The sequence below is a fragment of the Nothobranchius furzeri genome, chromosome 12 (assembly GCF_043380555.1).
Source record: "Nothobranchius furzeri strain GRZ-AD chromosome 12, NfurGRZ-RIMD1, whole genome shotgun sequence".
In the NCBI taxonomy this organism is placed as follows: Eukaryota; Metazoa; Chordata; class Actinopteri; order Cyprinodontiformes; family Nothobranchiidae; genus Nothobranchius; species Nothobranchius furzeri.
In genome coordinates this window covers 59,938,789-59,956,773 of record NC_091752.1, presented here as the reverse complement: position 1 = coordinate 59,956,773, position 17,985 = coordinate 59,938,789, and the positions used below count along the sequence as shown (strand labels likewise).

Sequence of the window (17,985 nt, the reverse complement as noted above, 5' to 3'; positions counted from 1 at the left end):
CGTTTTAGTTTCAACTGTTTCAACACACCTGATTTCAATCAGCAGGTGATTAACAGGCTTGTGCAGGGCCTGATGAGCTGCAGCACAGGTGATTCAAGTGTGTTGAACCAGAGAAACTCCTAAAACGTGCTGGATACAGGACCTCCAGGACCGGAATACCTCTGGGCTAGAAGAACTCAAACGTGTCCCATTTGCAGTTTTGGGATTGAGACACTGGGGAATAGCTACTCTTGTTTCTGAACTAGATGGGCAGGAACAATAATTCAGCCCTGGAAAAGCTCTGTCTGTCTGGCTTTCCAAGAAGGGGTGGCGGTTTGGGACACCCCCCCTGAATGTAGCAGGGTGACCGCTGGAACCTGCTATCAGTTAGCGGTTGATCATCATCAGATTTTCAGAAGCTGATTTCCTCTTTCAGAGAGGCTTAGGCTGTGTCTCAATTCAGGGTCTGCATCCTACGTCGGCCGGATTCGTCGGCCGGTTACGTCACAGCGCCGCGACTAGGCCTGTCCCAATTGGAAGACTCCTTCAATGACTCCTTCAAATGCGGTCGACGAATGCGGCCTTCTTTTCGCCTGAATGAAGGATGGGTCCGGTGTATCCTTCAATAGGTAGCATTTCCCAAGATACCTTGCGGGCCGGCCGGCAGAAAAACTTAAAAACAATGGCGGACAGTGAAGCGGGAGCTGTCGGAGAGGATTGCGCATATAAATGTAAGTATAAACTTGAAAACTGTTAGGTTAAGGACTTTTGGTGATACATGAACGTTATTTTAGTTAGAAATGTTACAGTAAAAGTGTTTGTATTGCGGTCTCGGCTCGTATGTTCGGCCGCGCTCGGTGTCGTACTTCTCCCGCTACGTTTTTCCCCCTGATTTTAATAGAAGTTTGTATTTTAGGAACAAAAGAGAAAACCAGGGAATTTATTAAGCTTAGGGCGGAGATGGACCACATGATCACCGGAGCAAAGTATTCGGCGGCTGTGGCATGGAGGTACAATAACTTCTCATATTTTAAAAAACTCGTTTGAGTTTATTTTTTTCTGCGAAAACATGAAAGGAATAACCCGTTGTCCTCTTTTCTCTTCCTGTTTCTTTTCTTACATGTTTGTTAAGACTATTCTGGAGAAAATGGGCATCCAGGGGAAGGTGAGAGCGATGACCAGCTTCTGGAGCTGATCAGGGAGGACAAGAGGCTGCAGAGGGAGGCAGAGCAGCAGAGGGCACAGGAGAGAAGGAAGAACTTTGACAGCTTTTTACTTTGCTAGAAAAAAATGGTTAAGGAAGATTAAACATGTACATATAAAAGAAATATCTAAATAAAATCAGTTCTGCATTAAACTCTTGGATTTTATTTTTGTTTACAAATGAGAATTGTTTACTAGAGGGTATCCGCTGGGTCTTGAAAAGTCTTAAAAGGTGATAAATCGGTTTTGGTCAAATTAAGACCCTTAGAAAGTATTAAAAACTATTATCACATCTTTGCTCAGGCTCAGCTTGTCTAAAGTATTTTCTCTGAATTAGTTCTCCAACAGTCAAGGAAATGATTAACCCCCAGAGACCCACGGTTGTAATATTACAACATCAGATTTAAGTCTACAAAAATAAACCTTCCCCATTTTTTTTCTTTTTAAAACCACATTTACATTGCTAATAGGTCCTATTGTTCAGTTCTGCAACACTATTGGCTGTTAAAATGTGTAAATAGGCCCGTTTATCTGGCCTCCTAGAACAACATGTGAAAGGTTAAAAAAAGATTTTGCAGTTGTTTTCTAAATTTGGGTTTCTGGGGGTTAAAAAGCTAAATAAAACGTCGAGCTCCATCGTTTAAAGTTCCTTCTCACTTCTGCCCAGCGGTTCCACGGTTGCTAGGCGACGGAACGTTCGCCGAGGGAGTTCATGAAGGCTAGGCCTGTCCAAATTCACAGCCGTTAACATCCGGTCTACCCCGCCGACGGAGGACGCAGCCCACGTCGGCCGGGTGGGCTGGGTCCTTCGAAGGATGCAGACCCTGAATTGAGACACAGCCTAAGGCTTGTTGATGATGGAGCTGCCTGTCACCATCCATTGTGAGTGTGGGCGTGTCATCCCTGTCTGCTGTCTAATGAAAGTTCTCCCAGTGGGGCGATGCTGGACGTTGCTGCAGTCTGCTCGGTCCTATGACGGGGATCTCTGCGCCCACACCGGTCCAGAGCAGATAGGCATTACAGCACACGTCTATTTGACAGCACACACACACACACACGCACGCACACACACACACACACACACACACACACACACACACACTCACTGTCAGATCATTGTCCATTTTTAAAGCTACAGAACAACCGTATGGCACTTCGATGGGCCAGTTTACCAGTCAGATCCTCAACTTTGTTTTAACATCCACAAGATCCGATGTGGATTTGCATCTGGACCGACGCTAATCCCTTAGATGTCTATGCAAAGACCACAAAATAATAATCTGTGGGTTCCGGGGAATCAAACCACCCCCCAGCTCAAAGATCTGTATTCTAAAGAGTTTTCCAAACCCCATCCCCCTCTCGGACGGCCAGACAGACAGAGAAGCTATTTCTTAGTGTCTCAATCCCAAAACAAAGTAAAAGTGAAATGAACTCCACAAACGGGACATGTTTGAGTTCCTCCATTACAGAACATGCACAGGGATTATGTTATTCAATCTTTCATGGGCTACTGTCATTAAAACAGAGCTATTTTATTTCTTTTGAGTGAATATAATATGCTTTGGTAAAGAGTTTCATAATTTCATCTGTAAAAATAATCTGGTTGTTTTTGTGTGATTAAATCCCTCAGAGGCCTTAATCCACAAAGGCAATGCACATTTATGGCTCATTCAAATTAGGACTTGACATGAATTTATTTCAAAAAGAGACTCTATGGGATTTTATTTGAATTAGCGACAACACCCCTTAGATTAACTTCAACAGCCAAGGTAATGACTCAACCACACTCGGCTCCACCCCTTTAGAGATGGTTGGCTCTAAACAACACATGCATGACTCACACCAAACTGCATATAAATGATCTTTTGTCAGCCCAAGAGCAGCTACGTGGGATTATGTTGGATTTTGAAACAGCACCTCATCAGAATTTTCTATATCTCTAATAAGTCTAATTTTGTGTTCTTCCCTGTGGGTGACTGTTCATTATATCAATATGGTAAATTGATGACACCTCCTGAGGGTTTTATTGAAAATCACATGCAGAATTGACCTCCAGGTTTGTGGAAGACATTGATGTGGCGCTATGGTGAGGGTTAGTGATGACACACTGGTGCAACAGTGCCTGCAGTTGCAGCACAAGGGCCGACTGATGCTGTTTGCAGCTTTAATTAGGCCTGAGCAGCGAAGGCCTAATGCACCTGCTGTTTTTTTCTATTCATTCTTCCGCCACCTTAAATGGCGTTTTGGAGGCCTTAACATGTTCAAAAACTCACCAAATCTAAGCGTCAAATTTGGACCTGTCGCCACGAAACTCCTTGGTTTGATAACCTCCACATGCATGATCAGACCAATCTCAAACCTCATGGGTGTCATCACAGACCAGACTTGAAGCCATTTACATGTTCATTTGCTTACATCACGAAAGCCACGCCCTCTTATAGCAGGAATTCTAGTGCTAGTCTTTAAAAGGTCAAGATTTGACCTCTTTTATCTAATCAAAATGAGACTCAGCCCAGTTCCAGAACACAAGATGGTGTACAACAGCATCTAGTACTCAGTGTGTTGATGAAGGTGTGGAGCTGTGGTGGTATGGCGAGGTCCGACTACACACCATGGAAGTATGTTTGGCTGTAAATTCCACGCGCATCTTCTAATCTGCACCAAATTTAAAGAAATGGATATTAATGCAGCCCCTAACTGAACTGTATGCAAATTGTTGGTGCATGTGATCCAGTGTCTCCACAGCACCACCTATATACCTGTTTATACCAAGAGCAGCAATGGCTTTTCATGGGCGTGTTTCAGCTAGCATACAACCAGGACTTTTTGTGTATCTGACACTGATCAGGTTAAAATTATCTGTGCCAGAATGTGAAACTGCTTAATAGAAATACTTGAACTTACCTGAACGTAAATTAGACTAAAAGATGTGTGCCCAAAACCACAAATACACACCTGTAGTATTTGTTGAACAATTGCAGGAAGAGAAACAAAACTGCTCATACAGTTGAATACATTCAGTGTCATCTCCTTCAGCCCTAAAAGATCCACAAATAATTATCTTAGTAAAACACAGGATTAGCATAAACTACTGACAGAAGTTTCTGTTTTCTTTAAAACGAGGGAATAACTATGCTGAATGTGTGTGTACTGCACCATCACAAGTGTGTTTTGCTTTGAGGCCTGTTAGGTCTTTTTGAGCAGCCATCATGGTGTCCAGAAGCATAAACCAAAGGTCCTGTGAAGAAAAGCAAAAGCTTTAGTAACTGATAATGAAATCTCACTGACAAACAGACAACCTGTGAACTTACCTTCCTCTGCTCCTGGTCAAGGCTTGGACACTTCCGAAGACAAAAGGAAATTATGTTATTCAGAGAATCGTTCAATGTAGTCAGCGTTGTGGCTCTGCCCTTCCCCTCTTCATCTTGTCCATCATCACGTTCATACTCAGCAGTCAGGTCACACAGTCTGTCCTTCAGTGTCTTCAAAAACAGGACAGATACTTAGCCTCAGTAGCTATGTAAAATGCTGCTGGTTGAAGGCGTAAAAGGCTCCTTCAGTGTTCTAAGCTATCAGTTTTAAGCACATTAAAGAACCCATATCATGCAAAGTTCACTTTTTGGAGCTCATGACCATTTTCTATTATTATTTCCTGATGAAAAACACCTCAAAGTGGTTTTTGGCTAAACTCATTCTTTTGCCTGTCTCAGCTGCTTCTTCCCTTTAGTTCAGCTAAATTTAGCTGAAAATTTGCAGAAGCCTGGATGAGGTTTTAGCCTCCCCATCACCCCCATCTAGGTAGTCATGAGTTCAGATCCCTCCTCCTCCTTTAACTGTAGACTCTGGCAGTGAGTTTAGGCAGCCACTAATTCCCCCGACATGATTCGAACAGCGTGAATCAGTGGTGTCCGGAGCTGCAGCTGTGTAATACTAAGATCCACACAAGAGGAGGCAGGAGGCATCAGATCTAATCATCTTACTTCAGTATTGAAGGAACAGGTTGCAAAATAACTTAGATTTCATCGAAGAATCCTTCTCAATAGTGCTAATAGTAATACATTGGAATACGAAAGTTTAGGCAGCCTTGTTGTGTGATCATCCTTTATAGATCATTGGTTATTATGATTAAAAGATTCAGTTTAATAAACAGTGCTCAGCATAAATGAGTACACCCCCTTTAAAAGGTAGGAAAACACCTGAGTTTCCCAGCATGTTCTCTGCCTGCTATAACTCTAGGCAAAGCGGTGTAGCTATTTTAATACACAAAAATATAAATTTCACAGTATTGGACACAGTTTCTGATCCAGAGGGTAGATTTATAATGTTAAAAATATCTGTACTGAACCACAGCTTATGTATCGTCAGCATATACTGTCCAAATATTGATGACACTTCATTCTTTCATAATTTTTCTCTGTACTCTCTGAACACTTGGACTGTCCACTTATACTTGGAGGCGATTGTAATTTTTGGATGGACACTTTAACAGACAGGCTCAGTTCAGCAGAGACTCAGCGCAATTAGCAATCCACTAACATAGTTAAACAGTACATGAGTGATTATGGGCTTTGTGATGCATGGCGATCTCTTCATCCTAACCGTAGAGAGTATACTTTTTTCTCACATGTCCATCACTCTCATTCACGTTTGGATTATTTTCTAGTCAGCAGCTCATTGTTGGCTGAACATTCAGATACTGAGATACACCGTATAGTTGTTAGCGACCATGCTCCAGGTTCTTTAACTCTGGTAAATAAGAAGATAATCGCACCAAGCAAAAACTGGAGGTTTAATACATCACTGCTTAAAGACAAAGATTTCATAGAATTTTTTTAAAAGGAGTAGGCTTTATATTTAGCCTGGGACATCAGCATCTTTTCTCTGGGAGGCAGGAAAGGCAGTGATGAAAGGTAAAATAATCTCTTTCTCATCACATAAAAAAAAACAGAAAACAAACGTATTCAGGAGTTAGAAGAGAGGCATCCACAGAAGAAGAGTTACTGAGCAAATTACGTAAAGCTAAATTACAACTTCATGGAATTATTGACAAAAAGACACAATTTTTAGCATAAAGACTACGAATAGAAAACTTTGAACATAGTAATAAATCAGGTAATTTTTTAGCTAACTAGTTAAAAATAAATAAAGAGAAAACTACCATTTCTGCTGTTAAAGACTCAACCGGGAATATAGTATATGATCCTGAAAGAATAAACACTTTCAGAGACTTTTACCAAACTTTGTACTCACCAAAGATAAACCCATCAGATAACAAGATCAATGGGTTCCTTGACAGGATAACGCTTCCTAAATTATCAGACAGCCAAGCTACAGTCCCGGTCTCGCCACTAACATCAGCTGAGCTCTAGGTAGCCCTTAAATCCATGCCTAATAGGAAGGCTCTGGGTCCAGACGGGTTTCCAGCAGAGTTCTACAAAGAAATCTGGATCATTCTGGCTCCAACATTCTTCAGAATGGTGAGGGAAATCGAAGAGAGGGGCAGATTACAGCCAAACATGAATTCAGCCAATATTAGTCTCTTGTTAAAACCAGGCAACGACCCTGCATTTCCTACCAGCTATCACCCAATTTCTCTTATTAATGTTGATCTCAAAATAATTTGTAACGCCCTGGTAAAAAGATTAGAGAAGGTAACCCCTTTCATAATACACCCTGACTGAACTGGTTTCATTAAGGGTAGACAGTCATCCACAAACTCATGTAGATTCCTTAATTTGGCCATCTGCTTGGGGTCTGGGGGTGGTGGGTTGCTTTGCTCAGAGTTGGGCGAGGGAGCCTGCTCATCAGCACCCCAGCAGAAAGGGTAGAACTCTGGGAACCGGTAATGGTTGTACCCCTTGTGCAGCAGTACTGGGACCAGAGTGAATAGGGTGTGTATGGGGAGCATGAGTGAGCGTCCGGCATGCATTTTTGTAAGTCTTTGGTTGTATGTGTATGTGTGAGCATGAGGGAAGGAGTGTGTGACTTTGTCTGTGTATGACTGTATATGTCAGGTAGGGCCTTTGACTCCTCCCCTCTCCTGGGACTTCTTTTGATGTGATACATCTTAGTTTCCCCTCCCCCTGCCACACCTGGTGTGGAGTGCGGTGTCTTGGTTTGCCTGAGTGTTCGTGGCTCCCGGGTCAGGGGGTTTAAGATTTTTGGCGTCTGCCTGATCAATCCCGGTGGCTGCCTGGTGGGATCTGGGTCCCTGGGCTCTGCTGGATCCCCGGCGGGGGTGGTTGCCCCTGGGTACTGGGTCGCTGGGTTCCGGGCTCGGCCGGCTAGGGGGTGGGAGGCTGCGGGCGGGCCTGTGGGCTTGCCGCTGATATCTCCCGGGACTCTGCCGGCTGCTGGTTGTAGCCCCCCGTGACAATCCTCTGCGCCTCTCGAGGGGGGCAGGGGCTTTTCTGGTCGCAGTCTCCCTGGGGTCCCGGTGCTCTGGGGCAGCTCCTGGATCTCTGGGACTTGGAGCTCCCTCCATCTCCTACGCATCTTTGGGAGGCAGATCTGTGGCCCCTTACACTCTCTATTGGACGCTCCTATAGAAAAACCTTACATATACAAGTGCATGTACACACAGATGCTCACATGGTGCTCTCATAAGACTTGGACACATTCAACACATGTCTAAAGGCTGTGGTTGGCACTAAATGCACTGTGATTTATTACCATGTGATGGTTCAATAAAACAATGTTGATTATATATTTCTTCATCAAGTTGACACAGTGATAGCTTGCTCCCGTTGTATTGTTGTGTGTCCCTTTTCTGCAGGTTTAGAAGCAGACTTGTTCATCATTGATTGCCCCTGTGCAGCATCAGCTTTGTCACCGATTCCTGGACATTGGTCTCCAGGATCTGCTGATACTGAGTGGAATCCATGCGTCCCTCAACTTTAACAAGACTCCCAATACCTGCAGTGGCCACTCAACCCACAGCATGATGGAACCACCACCATGTTTTACTGTAGGTAGCAGGTGTTTTTCTTGGCATGCTGTGTTCTCTTTCCTCCATCTATAACGCCCCTTGTAATGCCCAAATGAGTCAGTTTCATCAGTCCACAGCACCTTATTCCAGAATGAAGCTGGCTTGTCCAGATGTGCTTTAGCATACCTCAAGCAGCACTCTCACATACAGCATTTACTTGTGTAAAGTGCACCGAATAGTTGAATGATGCACAATGACTCCATCTGCAGCAAGATGATGTTGTAGGTCTTTGGTGCTGGTCTGTGGGTGACTCTGACTGTTCTCGCAATTCTTCACTTCTGTTTATCTGAAAATTTTCTTGGTCTGCCACTTTAAGCCTTAACTTGAACTGTGCCTGTGGTCTTCCATTTCCTCAATATGTTCCTAACTGTGGAAACAGACAGCTGAAATCTCTGAGACAGTTTTCTGTTTCCTTTCCCTAAACCATGAAGGTGAACAATCTTTGTTTTCAGGTCAGTGAGAGTTGCTCTGAGACCCCATGTTGCTGCTCTTCATAAAGAGAATATTCAAAGAGGAGGTCATAAAGACAATATTCAAAAAGGAGGCAGGGCTCTAGAATTCAACCAATTTGGTTGCAAATGCGACCAAATTTCCCAAAGGTGCGACCAGCTGTTCGAAAAAAAAAAAGCGTCGTAACAAATTTGTATTCCTGTTCTCCAACAACAGACACACAGAGATTCTCTGAAATACAAATCTTAATGTGCCACAACAAAGGCTATGAACAAGTGAACAAACAAGCAGGAGATGCTTCTCTCGCTGTTTTATGAGAGCAGCAGCAGCGACCCACTCTCGAGGAGCCTGGATCTAGAAACCGGTTTGGAAAACAAAAAGTCAGCGACGCTGAAAGTGTCCTTGTGGTTCAACAAAAGACACTAAAGCAGAGGTACTAAAATATAAATCTTATTGGATCACATTGACACCTAACGAGTCCATGGTCCGGTCCGGAGCGGGTCAGGGGCAAAATTGCATGCCACTAAACTGTCCCTGCAGCCTGACAGCAGCGAGCTGCTCCAGAAGTAAAACTAACAGCAGTCAGCTGTAGTCGGCGTACAATGACAGGACTTACGCCGGCAACGTGGATTTAATGAAAGAATTGCAGCTCATTAGACACAATGTGTAACTTGGGTCAGAAATATGTGGCTCACGGGCCCGAACCCCCCACCCACCATTGGCTGTGGTCCAGATATTCCCTAACTTGATGCAATCAGTCAGAGAGGTGGCTACGCTAGGCTTGCCAAATAAACAGAGTAGAAAATAAAAAGAATGATTGAAAAGTTTTCATCAAGTTAAGATCTGAGCCTCTGAAAATCCAGACCAGTCACAACCTCCCAGGTTAGGCCAAGTCCTGGTCAGCTCACTGGGTCCGTTGCACTGTTAAACACCCCCAAATGACCAAAAGCTATGAATCTATAAATGATATAAGATGCTGTGATTAATGCACTGCTCAAGAGTCTCCCCTATGTGCGTCCTCTAGAGTCAGGCACCAAACTGAAGAAGAAGAAGAAGAAGAAGAAGAAGAAGAAGAAGAAGAAGAAGAAGAAGAAGAAGAAGAAGAAGAAGAAGAAGAAAATATAATTTCTATAGCGCCTCTCAAGATAAAAATCACGAGGCGCTTCACAAAAACAAAAAATATAAATATTGTAAAAATATAAAAAAGCATTTAAAAAATGTTTAAAAATATATTTTAAATGAGCGAGAATAAGCAATTGCAATTTAAAAGAAAAAATGTTAAGAAAGAGAGAGATTGAATAGGAAAGGGAAATCAGTGGATCCTGAGGAAGGTGGAATAGGTGGGGAGAGCAGAATAAAGAGAGTGGTGAAGAAGATCATACAAAAGCCAGCTTGAACAAGTGAGTCTTCAGCTGCTTTTTGAAGGAGACCACTGAGTCCACTGATCTCAGGCTCAGGGGGAGAGAGTTCCAGCGTCTGGGGGCCACAGCAGCAAATGATCTGTCACCTTTGGTCTTTAGCTTGGTGCGCTGCACAATCAGTAGGCTTTGATCACTGGACCTCAGGGACCTGCTGGGGGTGTAGGGACTAAGAAGATCACCAATGTAAGATGGTGCTTGTCCATGTAAGGCCCTATAGACCAGAACCAGGATCTTGAAATGAACCCTGAAGTTGACTGGCAGCCAGTGAAGCTGGGGGAAAAGTGGGGTGATGTGGGTGTACTTTGACAATTTGATCAGAAGCCGAGCACAGGCATTCTGAACCACCTGTAAACGGTTCAGGGAGGTTCTGCTCAGACACGTGAAAAGAGAGTTACAGTAGTCTAAGCGTGAGGAGATGAAGGTGTGGAGAACTGTCTCAAGTTCAGACCGAGACAGAATGGGACTCAGCTTAGCAATGTTCCTGAGATGGAAGAAGGAAGAGCGAACAAGAGAGCTGACATGAGAATCCAGGGTGAGAGCTGGGTCAAAGGTCATGCCAAGATTCCTGACGGAAGGTTTGGTGTGGGAAGCAAGCTGACCAAGAGAGTCTCTGACTTTGGGAACCAGCTTGTCTGGGGCACAGATGAGGATCTCAGTCTTATCTTCATTCAGCTGAAGAAAGCTCCCAGCCATCCAGGCTTTGATTGAGTCTAAGCAGGTGTGTAACAGCTGCAGCTTAAGACATCTCATGGGGCTTAAAGGAGATGTACAGTTGGATGTCATCGGCATAAAGATAGTAGGAGATTCCTTTGAAGGAGCTCAGGATGTGCTGAAGAGGAAGCAGATAGAGGAGGAAGAGTAGAGGCCCCAGCACAGAACCTTGTGGGACACCATGGGTAAGAGAGGTGGTGGAGGACCTAAACTTGGAGACGGCCACAGAAAAGGAGCGCTCAGAGAGATAATAGGAGAACCACTCCAGAGCAGATCCTGATAGGCCTACCCAGTCTCTCAGCCTCTCCAGTAGCAGGTGATGGTCAACAGTGTTAAAGGCTGCAGTCAGGTCCAGCAGGACCAGAACAGAACAGTCCCCTGCATCACTGTGAGTCAGAAGGTCATTAGAGACCCTAAGAAGAGCTGTTTCAGTAGAATAAGCTCTACGAAAACCTGGCAGGAAGCTATCATAGATGTTATGTTCATCAAGAGCAGCTGTGAGTTGTTTAGCCACAACCTTTTCCAAGATCTTGGAGATGAACGGAAGTTTAGAGATGGGTCTGAAGCTGCTATGGAGAGAGGGGTCGAGACTCGGTAATTTAAGAAGCGGGTGGATTACAGCGTTCTTAAAGTAAGCAGGGACCTGACCAGAAACCAGAGAAGCATTAATTATAGAGAGCACGATGGGGCTCGGCGTCTGCAGTGATGCGGACGCTGAGCCGATATGTCGTGGGGAAGAGGGAGCTGAGCCAGAAAGCCAGGCTCTCGATTTACCGGTCGATCTACGTCCCAATCCTCACCTATGGTCATGAGCTTTGGGTAATGACCGAAAGAACGAGATCGCGGATACAAGCGGCCGAAATGAGTTTCCTCCGTAGAGTGGCCAGGCTCAGCCTTAGAGATAGGGTGAGGAGCTCGGACATTCAGGAGGGACTCGGAGTAGAACCGCTGCTCCTCCGGATCGAAAGGAGCCAGTTGAGGTGGTTTGGGCATCTGGTCAGGATGCCTCCTGGACGCCTCCCCGGGGAGGTGTTTCGGGCATGTCCTGCCGGCAGAAGGCCCCCGGGTCGACCCAGGACACGTTGGAGAGGTTATATCTCCAATCTGGTCCGGGAACGCCTTGGGGTCCTGCCGGAGGAGCTGGTGGACAAGGCCGGGGAGAGGACGGCCTGGAGCTCCCTAATTGGGATGCTGCCCCCGCGACCCGGACCCGGATAAGCGGAGGAAGACAAAGACAGCAAAACACATCAGGCGCAAATAAAAGACAGAATACATCAAAGGAAATGAACTGACATGAACGATCGCGTGTTAAATAATTTGGCAACACCTGATTGTTACTGTGGCCGTGCTCAGGAGGCAGATTACCGACTGCAAAAACAGCGGAGTGCTCGCTGCTCGCCGGCCGCATCAGTGATCAGTGCGTCACCGGATGACAAGTTGATGCGCCCCGCTCCACAGCAAAACGCATCAGGCGCAAATAAAAGACAGAAAACATAAAAGGAAATGAACCGACATGAACGATCGCATGTTAAATAATTTGGCAACACCTGATTGTTACTGTGGCCGTGCTCAGGAGGCAGATTACCGACCGCAAAAACAGTGGAGTGCTCCCTGCTTGGCGGCCGCATCAGTGATCAGTGCGTCGGAGGACAAGGTGATGTGCCCCGCTCCACAGCAGCGAAACACATCAGGCGCAAATAAAAGACAGAAAACATTAAAGGAAATGAACTGACATGAATGATCGCGTGTTAAATTAGTTTTTGAGGTGGCGACACCTGATTGTTACTGTGGCCGTGCTCAGGAGGCAGATCTACCGACCGCAAAAACAGCGGAGTGCTCGCTGCTCGCCGGCCGCATCAGTGATCAGTGTGTCACCGGATGACAAGGTGATGTGCCCCGCTCCACAGCAGCGAAACGCATCAGGCGCAAATAAAAGACAGAAAACATCAAAGGAAATTAACCGACATGAACGATCGCGTGTTAAATAATTTGGCAACACCTGATTGTTACTGTGGCCATGCTCAGGAGGCAGATTAACGACCGCAAAAACAGCGGAGTGCTCCCTGCTTGGCGGCCCCATCAGTGATCGGTGCGTCGGAGGACAAGGTGATGCGCCCCGCTCCACAGCAGCAAAACACATCAGGCGCAAATAAAAGACAGAAAACATTAAAGGAAATGATCCGACATGAACGATCGCGTGTTAAATTAGTTTTTGAGGTGGCGACACCTGATTGTTACTGTGGCCGTGCTCAGGAGGCAGATCTACCGACCGTAAAAACAGCGGAGTGCTCGCTGCTCGCCGGCCGCATCAGTGATCAGTGCGTCACCGGATGACAAGGTGATGTGCCCCGCTCCACAGCAGCGAAACGCATCAGGCGCAAATAAAAGACAGAAAACATCAAAGGAAATTAACCGACATGAACGATCGCGTGTTAAATAATTTGGCAACACCTGATTGTTACTGTGGCCATGCTCAGGAGGCAGATTAACGACCGCAAAAACAGCGGAGTGCTCCCTGCTTGGCGGCCCCATCAGTGATCGGTGCGTCGGAGGACAAGGTGATGCGCCCCGCTCCACAGCAGCAAAACACATCAGGCGCAAATAAAAGACAGAAAACATTAAAGGAAATGATCCGACATGAACGATCGCGTGTCAGTACCGACGCTCTGGCAGAGCGCGTTGCCCCCCCCCCTGAGCGCAGGAGCTTGTCACCTGCTGACAGCAGGCTGCTGTCTTTTCCGAGGGCTGCATCTTGCCGGTAATTATCACGTGACAGCGACTAGTCGACGACAGGCATAAAAAGTCACTATAGTGAAGTCGACTAGTTCATACAACCCCTATTGCTCCCCAGTGTTCTGCAGCGCGCATTCTCTTTGAACTTGATATCAAATTTTCGCCTCCTCTTCGTCTCCGCACGGTTAAAGTTACCCTCGCGGTCTATCACTCGCAAATCAAAAGTGAGACGATGACACAACCGCCCCTGTACTTGCTTTTTACCACATTCCACCCGGCCACAATAAGAGACCGGCCATTATTCACCTCCGCCGACTCCGACCAAAATTGGAGACCCAGCCTTTAATTGAATACCGGCCTGTATTAGAGGATTTACGGTATATAAGTCGCACTGGACAGTAGCATTTTGGGGGGAAATTTTGTTATTTTTCTTACTAAATCTGAGACCAAGCATTTCACATTGCAAGACAAGTACCAGTAACAATAACAGAATAAACAATCAGGGCGCAGCAGCGAGCCACGGTCTCCAGCAGAGGATGGCAGTGTTTCAAACCCTCCCAGCGGGTGGGGAGAGCGCCCACAGTACCCTGCCACAGGCTGCAGCAGGTGATGGCGGTGTTTGAAACCCTCCCAGCGGGGCAGAGGAGCTGAAACCTGGACCGGAGCCGGCCCACAGCAGCGCGCAACAGTCTCCAGCAGGCGATGGCGGGGCAGGGGAGCTCATTCCTGGTCTGGAGCCGGTCCGCAGCAGCGCGGTATACATAACTTGGTAAATAAGTCACTTTGGTATATAAGTCGCAGGTCCAGCCAGACTATAAAAAAAAGTGTGACTTATAGTCTGGAAAATATGGTAAGTTAGGTAGATCCAGCCCTCTTCTATCTTTGGTCTTCTGTGGTGCTTTTAAGCTAATTCGTGGAGGTTTATCCATCCAAAGGAATTTAGTGAATGAGGAGTACAGAGAGCTAAATCAGTCAGATGGTGGCTTGCTTGGGATCATTGACAATAAGTAATTGATTCTTGGTAAAAAAAATCATTTTAACTGTGGCAACCCTCCTCATCAGTGATATCTGGTAAGATCATCTTCCACTTTCTTTAAAAGTGGGATGTAGTCTAGTTTTGTTACATCTGCCAGCCTGGGATAGACTTGAATGCACAAGTATGGAATATTCCATAGAGACAGTGTCCTGCCCACGGCCAAAATCACACAGATTAAATATCAGGCTTAATAAAGCAAATCATGGAAATCTCATAAATATTAGAACAAATTCAACTGAGCAGAAAACTAGAAAAATTAAATGTGGGTTGTTGAACATTAGATCCATTTTTTCTAAGACTTAGTTAATGACTTGATTTGTGATAATCAGATCTCTTTGCTCTCTCTCACAGAATCCTGGCTGCAGCAAGAGGACTATGTTAGCTTAAACGAGTCGACTCCTTCAAATTATTTAAATCATCATATTGCTCGAAGTACAGGGCGAGGAGGAGGAGTAGCAACCATTTTTCATTCGGACTTATTAATCAGTCCCTTACAGATTAATAGTTACAGTTCGTTTGAACATCTTATTCTTAGTTTTCCTAATCCAGATAGCAAAACTGTAAAACCACTCTTGTTTGTAGTTTCATATCGTCCACCAGGCCCTTACTCTGAGTTTTTGGATTAGATCTCTGATTTTTTATCTGATTTGGTGCTAAATACTGATAAGGTCATTGTAGTGGGGGATTTTAATATTCATGTGGACATTGAAAATGATTGCCTCAATGTAGCCTTTAGTAATATCTGAGACTCAATTGGTTTCACTCAAAGAATACATAGCTCCACCCACTCCTGCCATCATACATTGGACCTTGTTCTGACTTATGGCATTGAGTGTGAGGAAATAATCTTTCCACATAATCCAGTCCTCTCTGACCACTTTCTGATAACCTTTGAGTTTTTTTATAACTGAGTTCTCGAGACATGAAAGTAAATTTCATTATAGTCGGTCTCTATCTGACAACGCAGTTGCGTCTTTTAAATCAACTGTTCCATCTTTACTGTCCTCAGCATCTCAGAGGCATGTAGCAGGGGGCAATATTTTCAGTTCTAGCCCCTCACAAATTGATGCCTTAGTTCATCATGTTAATTCCTCTTTACGTGTGGCATTAGATGATGTTGCCCCTTTAAAAAAGAAGGTAATTAGGGACAGGAAGTTGGCTCCCTGGTGTAACTCTCATCTACGAGCCTTAAAACAAAACTCTAGGAAATTGGAGAGAACATGGCGCTCTACGCACCATGAGGAGTCCTACCTATCCTGGAAAAATAGTCTTGTGCTTTATAAAAATAAGCTTCAACAAACTAGAACTGCTTATTTTTCAGCATTAATTGAGGAGAATAAGCATAATCCTAAATTTATTTTCAGTACAGTTGCTAAACTTACACAGAATCACAGCTCTGAGCCATCTATTCCCTTAGCCCTCAGCAGCAATGACTTCATGGGATTTTTTACAAGTAAAATTAATTCTATTAGAAACAAAATCTTTAGCATCCTCCCTAATGCGATTTCTTCTTCCTCAGTAAGTGAGACAGCTTCAGAGGTGACTGTAGAACCTCATCTGTGCTTGAACCGTTTTGATCCAGTTGAGCTTTCAGAGTTATCAAAAATATTAGCTTCATCTAAACCTTCAACTTGCATTTTGGATCCAATCCCAACCAAATTATTTAAAGATGCATTTCCTTTGGTTACTGCCCCCATTCTAGATATAATCAATCTATCCTTAGTAAATGGGTATGTACCACAAGATTTTAAGGTTGCTGTAATCAAACCTTCACTTAAGAAGCCTTCTCTGGATCCAGATGACCCAATGAATTATAGACCAATATCTAACCTTCCATTTTTATCCAAAGTCCTGGAGAAAAAGTGGCCATCCAAGTATGTCAGCATTTAAACACTAATGCTCTGTTTGAGGAATTTCAGTCTGGTTTTAGAGAGTATCACAGCATTGAAACTGCATTAGTGAGAGTTACAAATGATATTCTCATGGCCTCAGATAAGAATCTTGTGTCTGTTCTAGTCTTGTTAGATCTCAGTGCTGCCTTTGACACAGTTGATCACAATGTTCTTTTAGAAATACTTGAAAATGTTGTAGGGATCAATGGAACAGCGTTAGGCTGGTTTAAATCCTACCTGTCTGACAGATTTCATTTTGTAAATGTACATGACAAATCTTCTTCATACTCCAGGGTTACTTGCGGAGTACCACAGGGTTCAGTGCTTGGACCAATTCTTTTTACTATATATATGCTCCCAATTGGTAAAATCATTAGACAGCATGGGATAAACTTCCACTGTTATGCTGACGATACTCAGTTATATTTATCCTAATCGGTTGGGTAGATTACAGGCTTGTCTTGAGGATATAAAAAATTGGATGACTCTAAACTTCTTGCTTTTAAATCAAGACAAGACGGAAGTTCTCATCTTTGGACCAGAAATCCAGAAAAGGAAATTGCTTAGCCAATCGCCTGACCTTTATGGCATTACATTGGTCTCCGAGAACAAAGCAAGGAACCTTGGTGTTATCTTTGACCAGGACAAGTCATTCAAATGCCAGGTTTCACAAGTTTGTAAGATTTCCTTTTTCCACCTTCGGAATATTGCTAAGATTAGAAGCATCCTTTCCAGGAGTGATGCTGAAAAACTAGTTCATGCATTTATTACATCAAGACTGGATTACTGTAATTCATTACTCTCAGGAAGTCCACAGAATGTAGTTAAAAGTCTTCAGCTTGTCCAAAATGCTGCAGCTAGAGTTCTGATGAGAATTAAAAACAGATATCATATCTCTCCTGTCTTAGCTTCCCTACATTGGCTACCTGTTAAATTCAGAATAGATTTTAAGATCCTTCTTCTCACATATAAAGCTCTTAATAATCAAGCTCCATCATACATCAGTAATCTGATTGTTCCATACGTTCCTAACCGAGCACTTCGCTCTCAGACTGCAGGTCTACTGGTGGTTCCAAGAATATCTAAACTTAGGATGGGAGGCAGATCTTTTAGTTATCAGTTTTCAGTTATCCTCTCCTGTGGAACCAGCTCCCAGCTTTAGTCCGTGAGGCAGACACTTTGTCTACTTTTAAGAATAGGCTTAAAACATTTTTATTTGATAGGGCCTATGGTTAAAATCTGATGTTAGCCTAAATCTGGACAAGTGGGGGAGTACAGGGAGATGGAGTGTACAGTCCGTAAAGACGGCTCTCCCTTGCCCTGCCTCCAACATGCCTACATCTAAATAGGATAGATTATCCAGAGTTATCTCTGTAGTTATGCTGCTATAGGCTTAGACTGCTGGAGGACACACTGACCACTTTTCACACTCTACTGCTTTATTCTACAGTCTGCTCTTTAACTGTACTATTTTGTGCAATTTCAGCTGTTAACTTTATTTTCTCTGTAAGTGTTTTTCTCCCCAGAAGAAGCTACAATGACGTTCTGCTAAGCTGTAGTGGCCTCATGGAG

General features: G+C 44.3%; 1 protein-coding gene and 1 long non-coding RNA gene across 4 annotated transcripts in view; one reads left to right on the top strand and one right to left on the bottom strand.

The window, feature by feature from the left end:
• The window catches only part of vps8 (VPS8 subunit of CORVET complex), a 164,231-nt gene that overhangs the window by 25,843 nt on the left and 120,403 nt on the right, over positions 1–17,985 (bottom strand). For all 3 annotated transcript variants that reach the window (XM_070542769.1, XM_054750617.2, XM_054750618.2), the window contains exons 37-39: positions 4,494–4,664; positions 4,339–4,420; positions 4,138–4,220 (exon numbers count right to left, since the gene is read on the bottom strand). In XM_070542769.1, the coding sequence (XP_070398870.1) occupies positions 4,138–4,220; positions 4,339–4,420; positions 4,494–4,664 (336 nt within the window). The remainder of the gene's footprint in view (positions 1–4,137; positions 4,221–4,338; positions 4,421–4,493; positions 4,665–17,985) is intronic.
• On the top strand, positions 641–1,149 carry LOC139062187 (uncharacterized). The gene is made up of 3 exons (XR_011515771.1): positions 641–710; positions 896–989; positions 1,112–1,149. It is a non-coding gene; the product is annotated as an uncharacterized lncRNA (long non-coding RNA).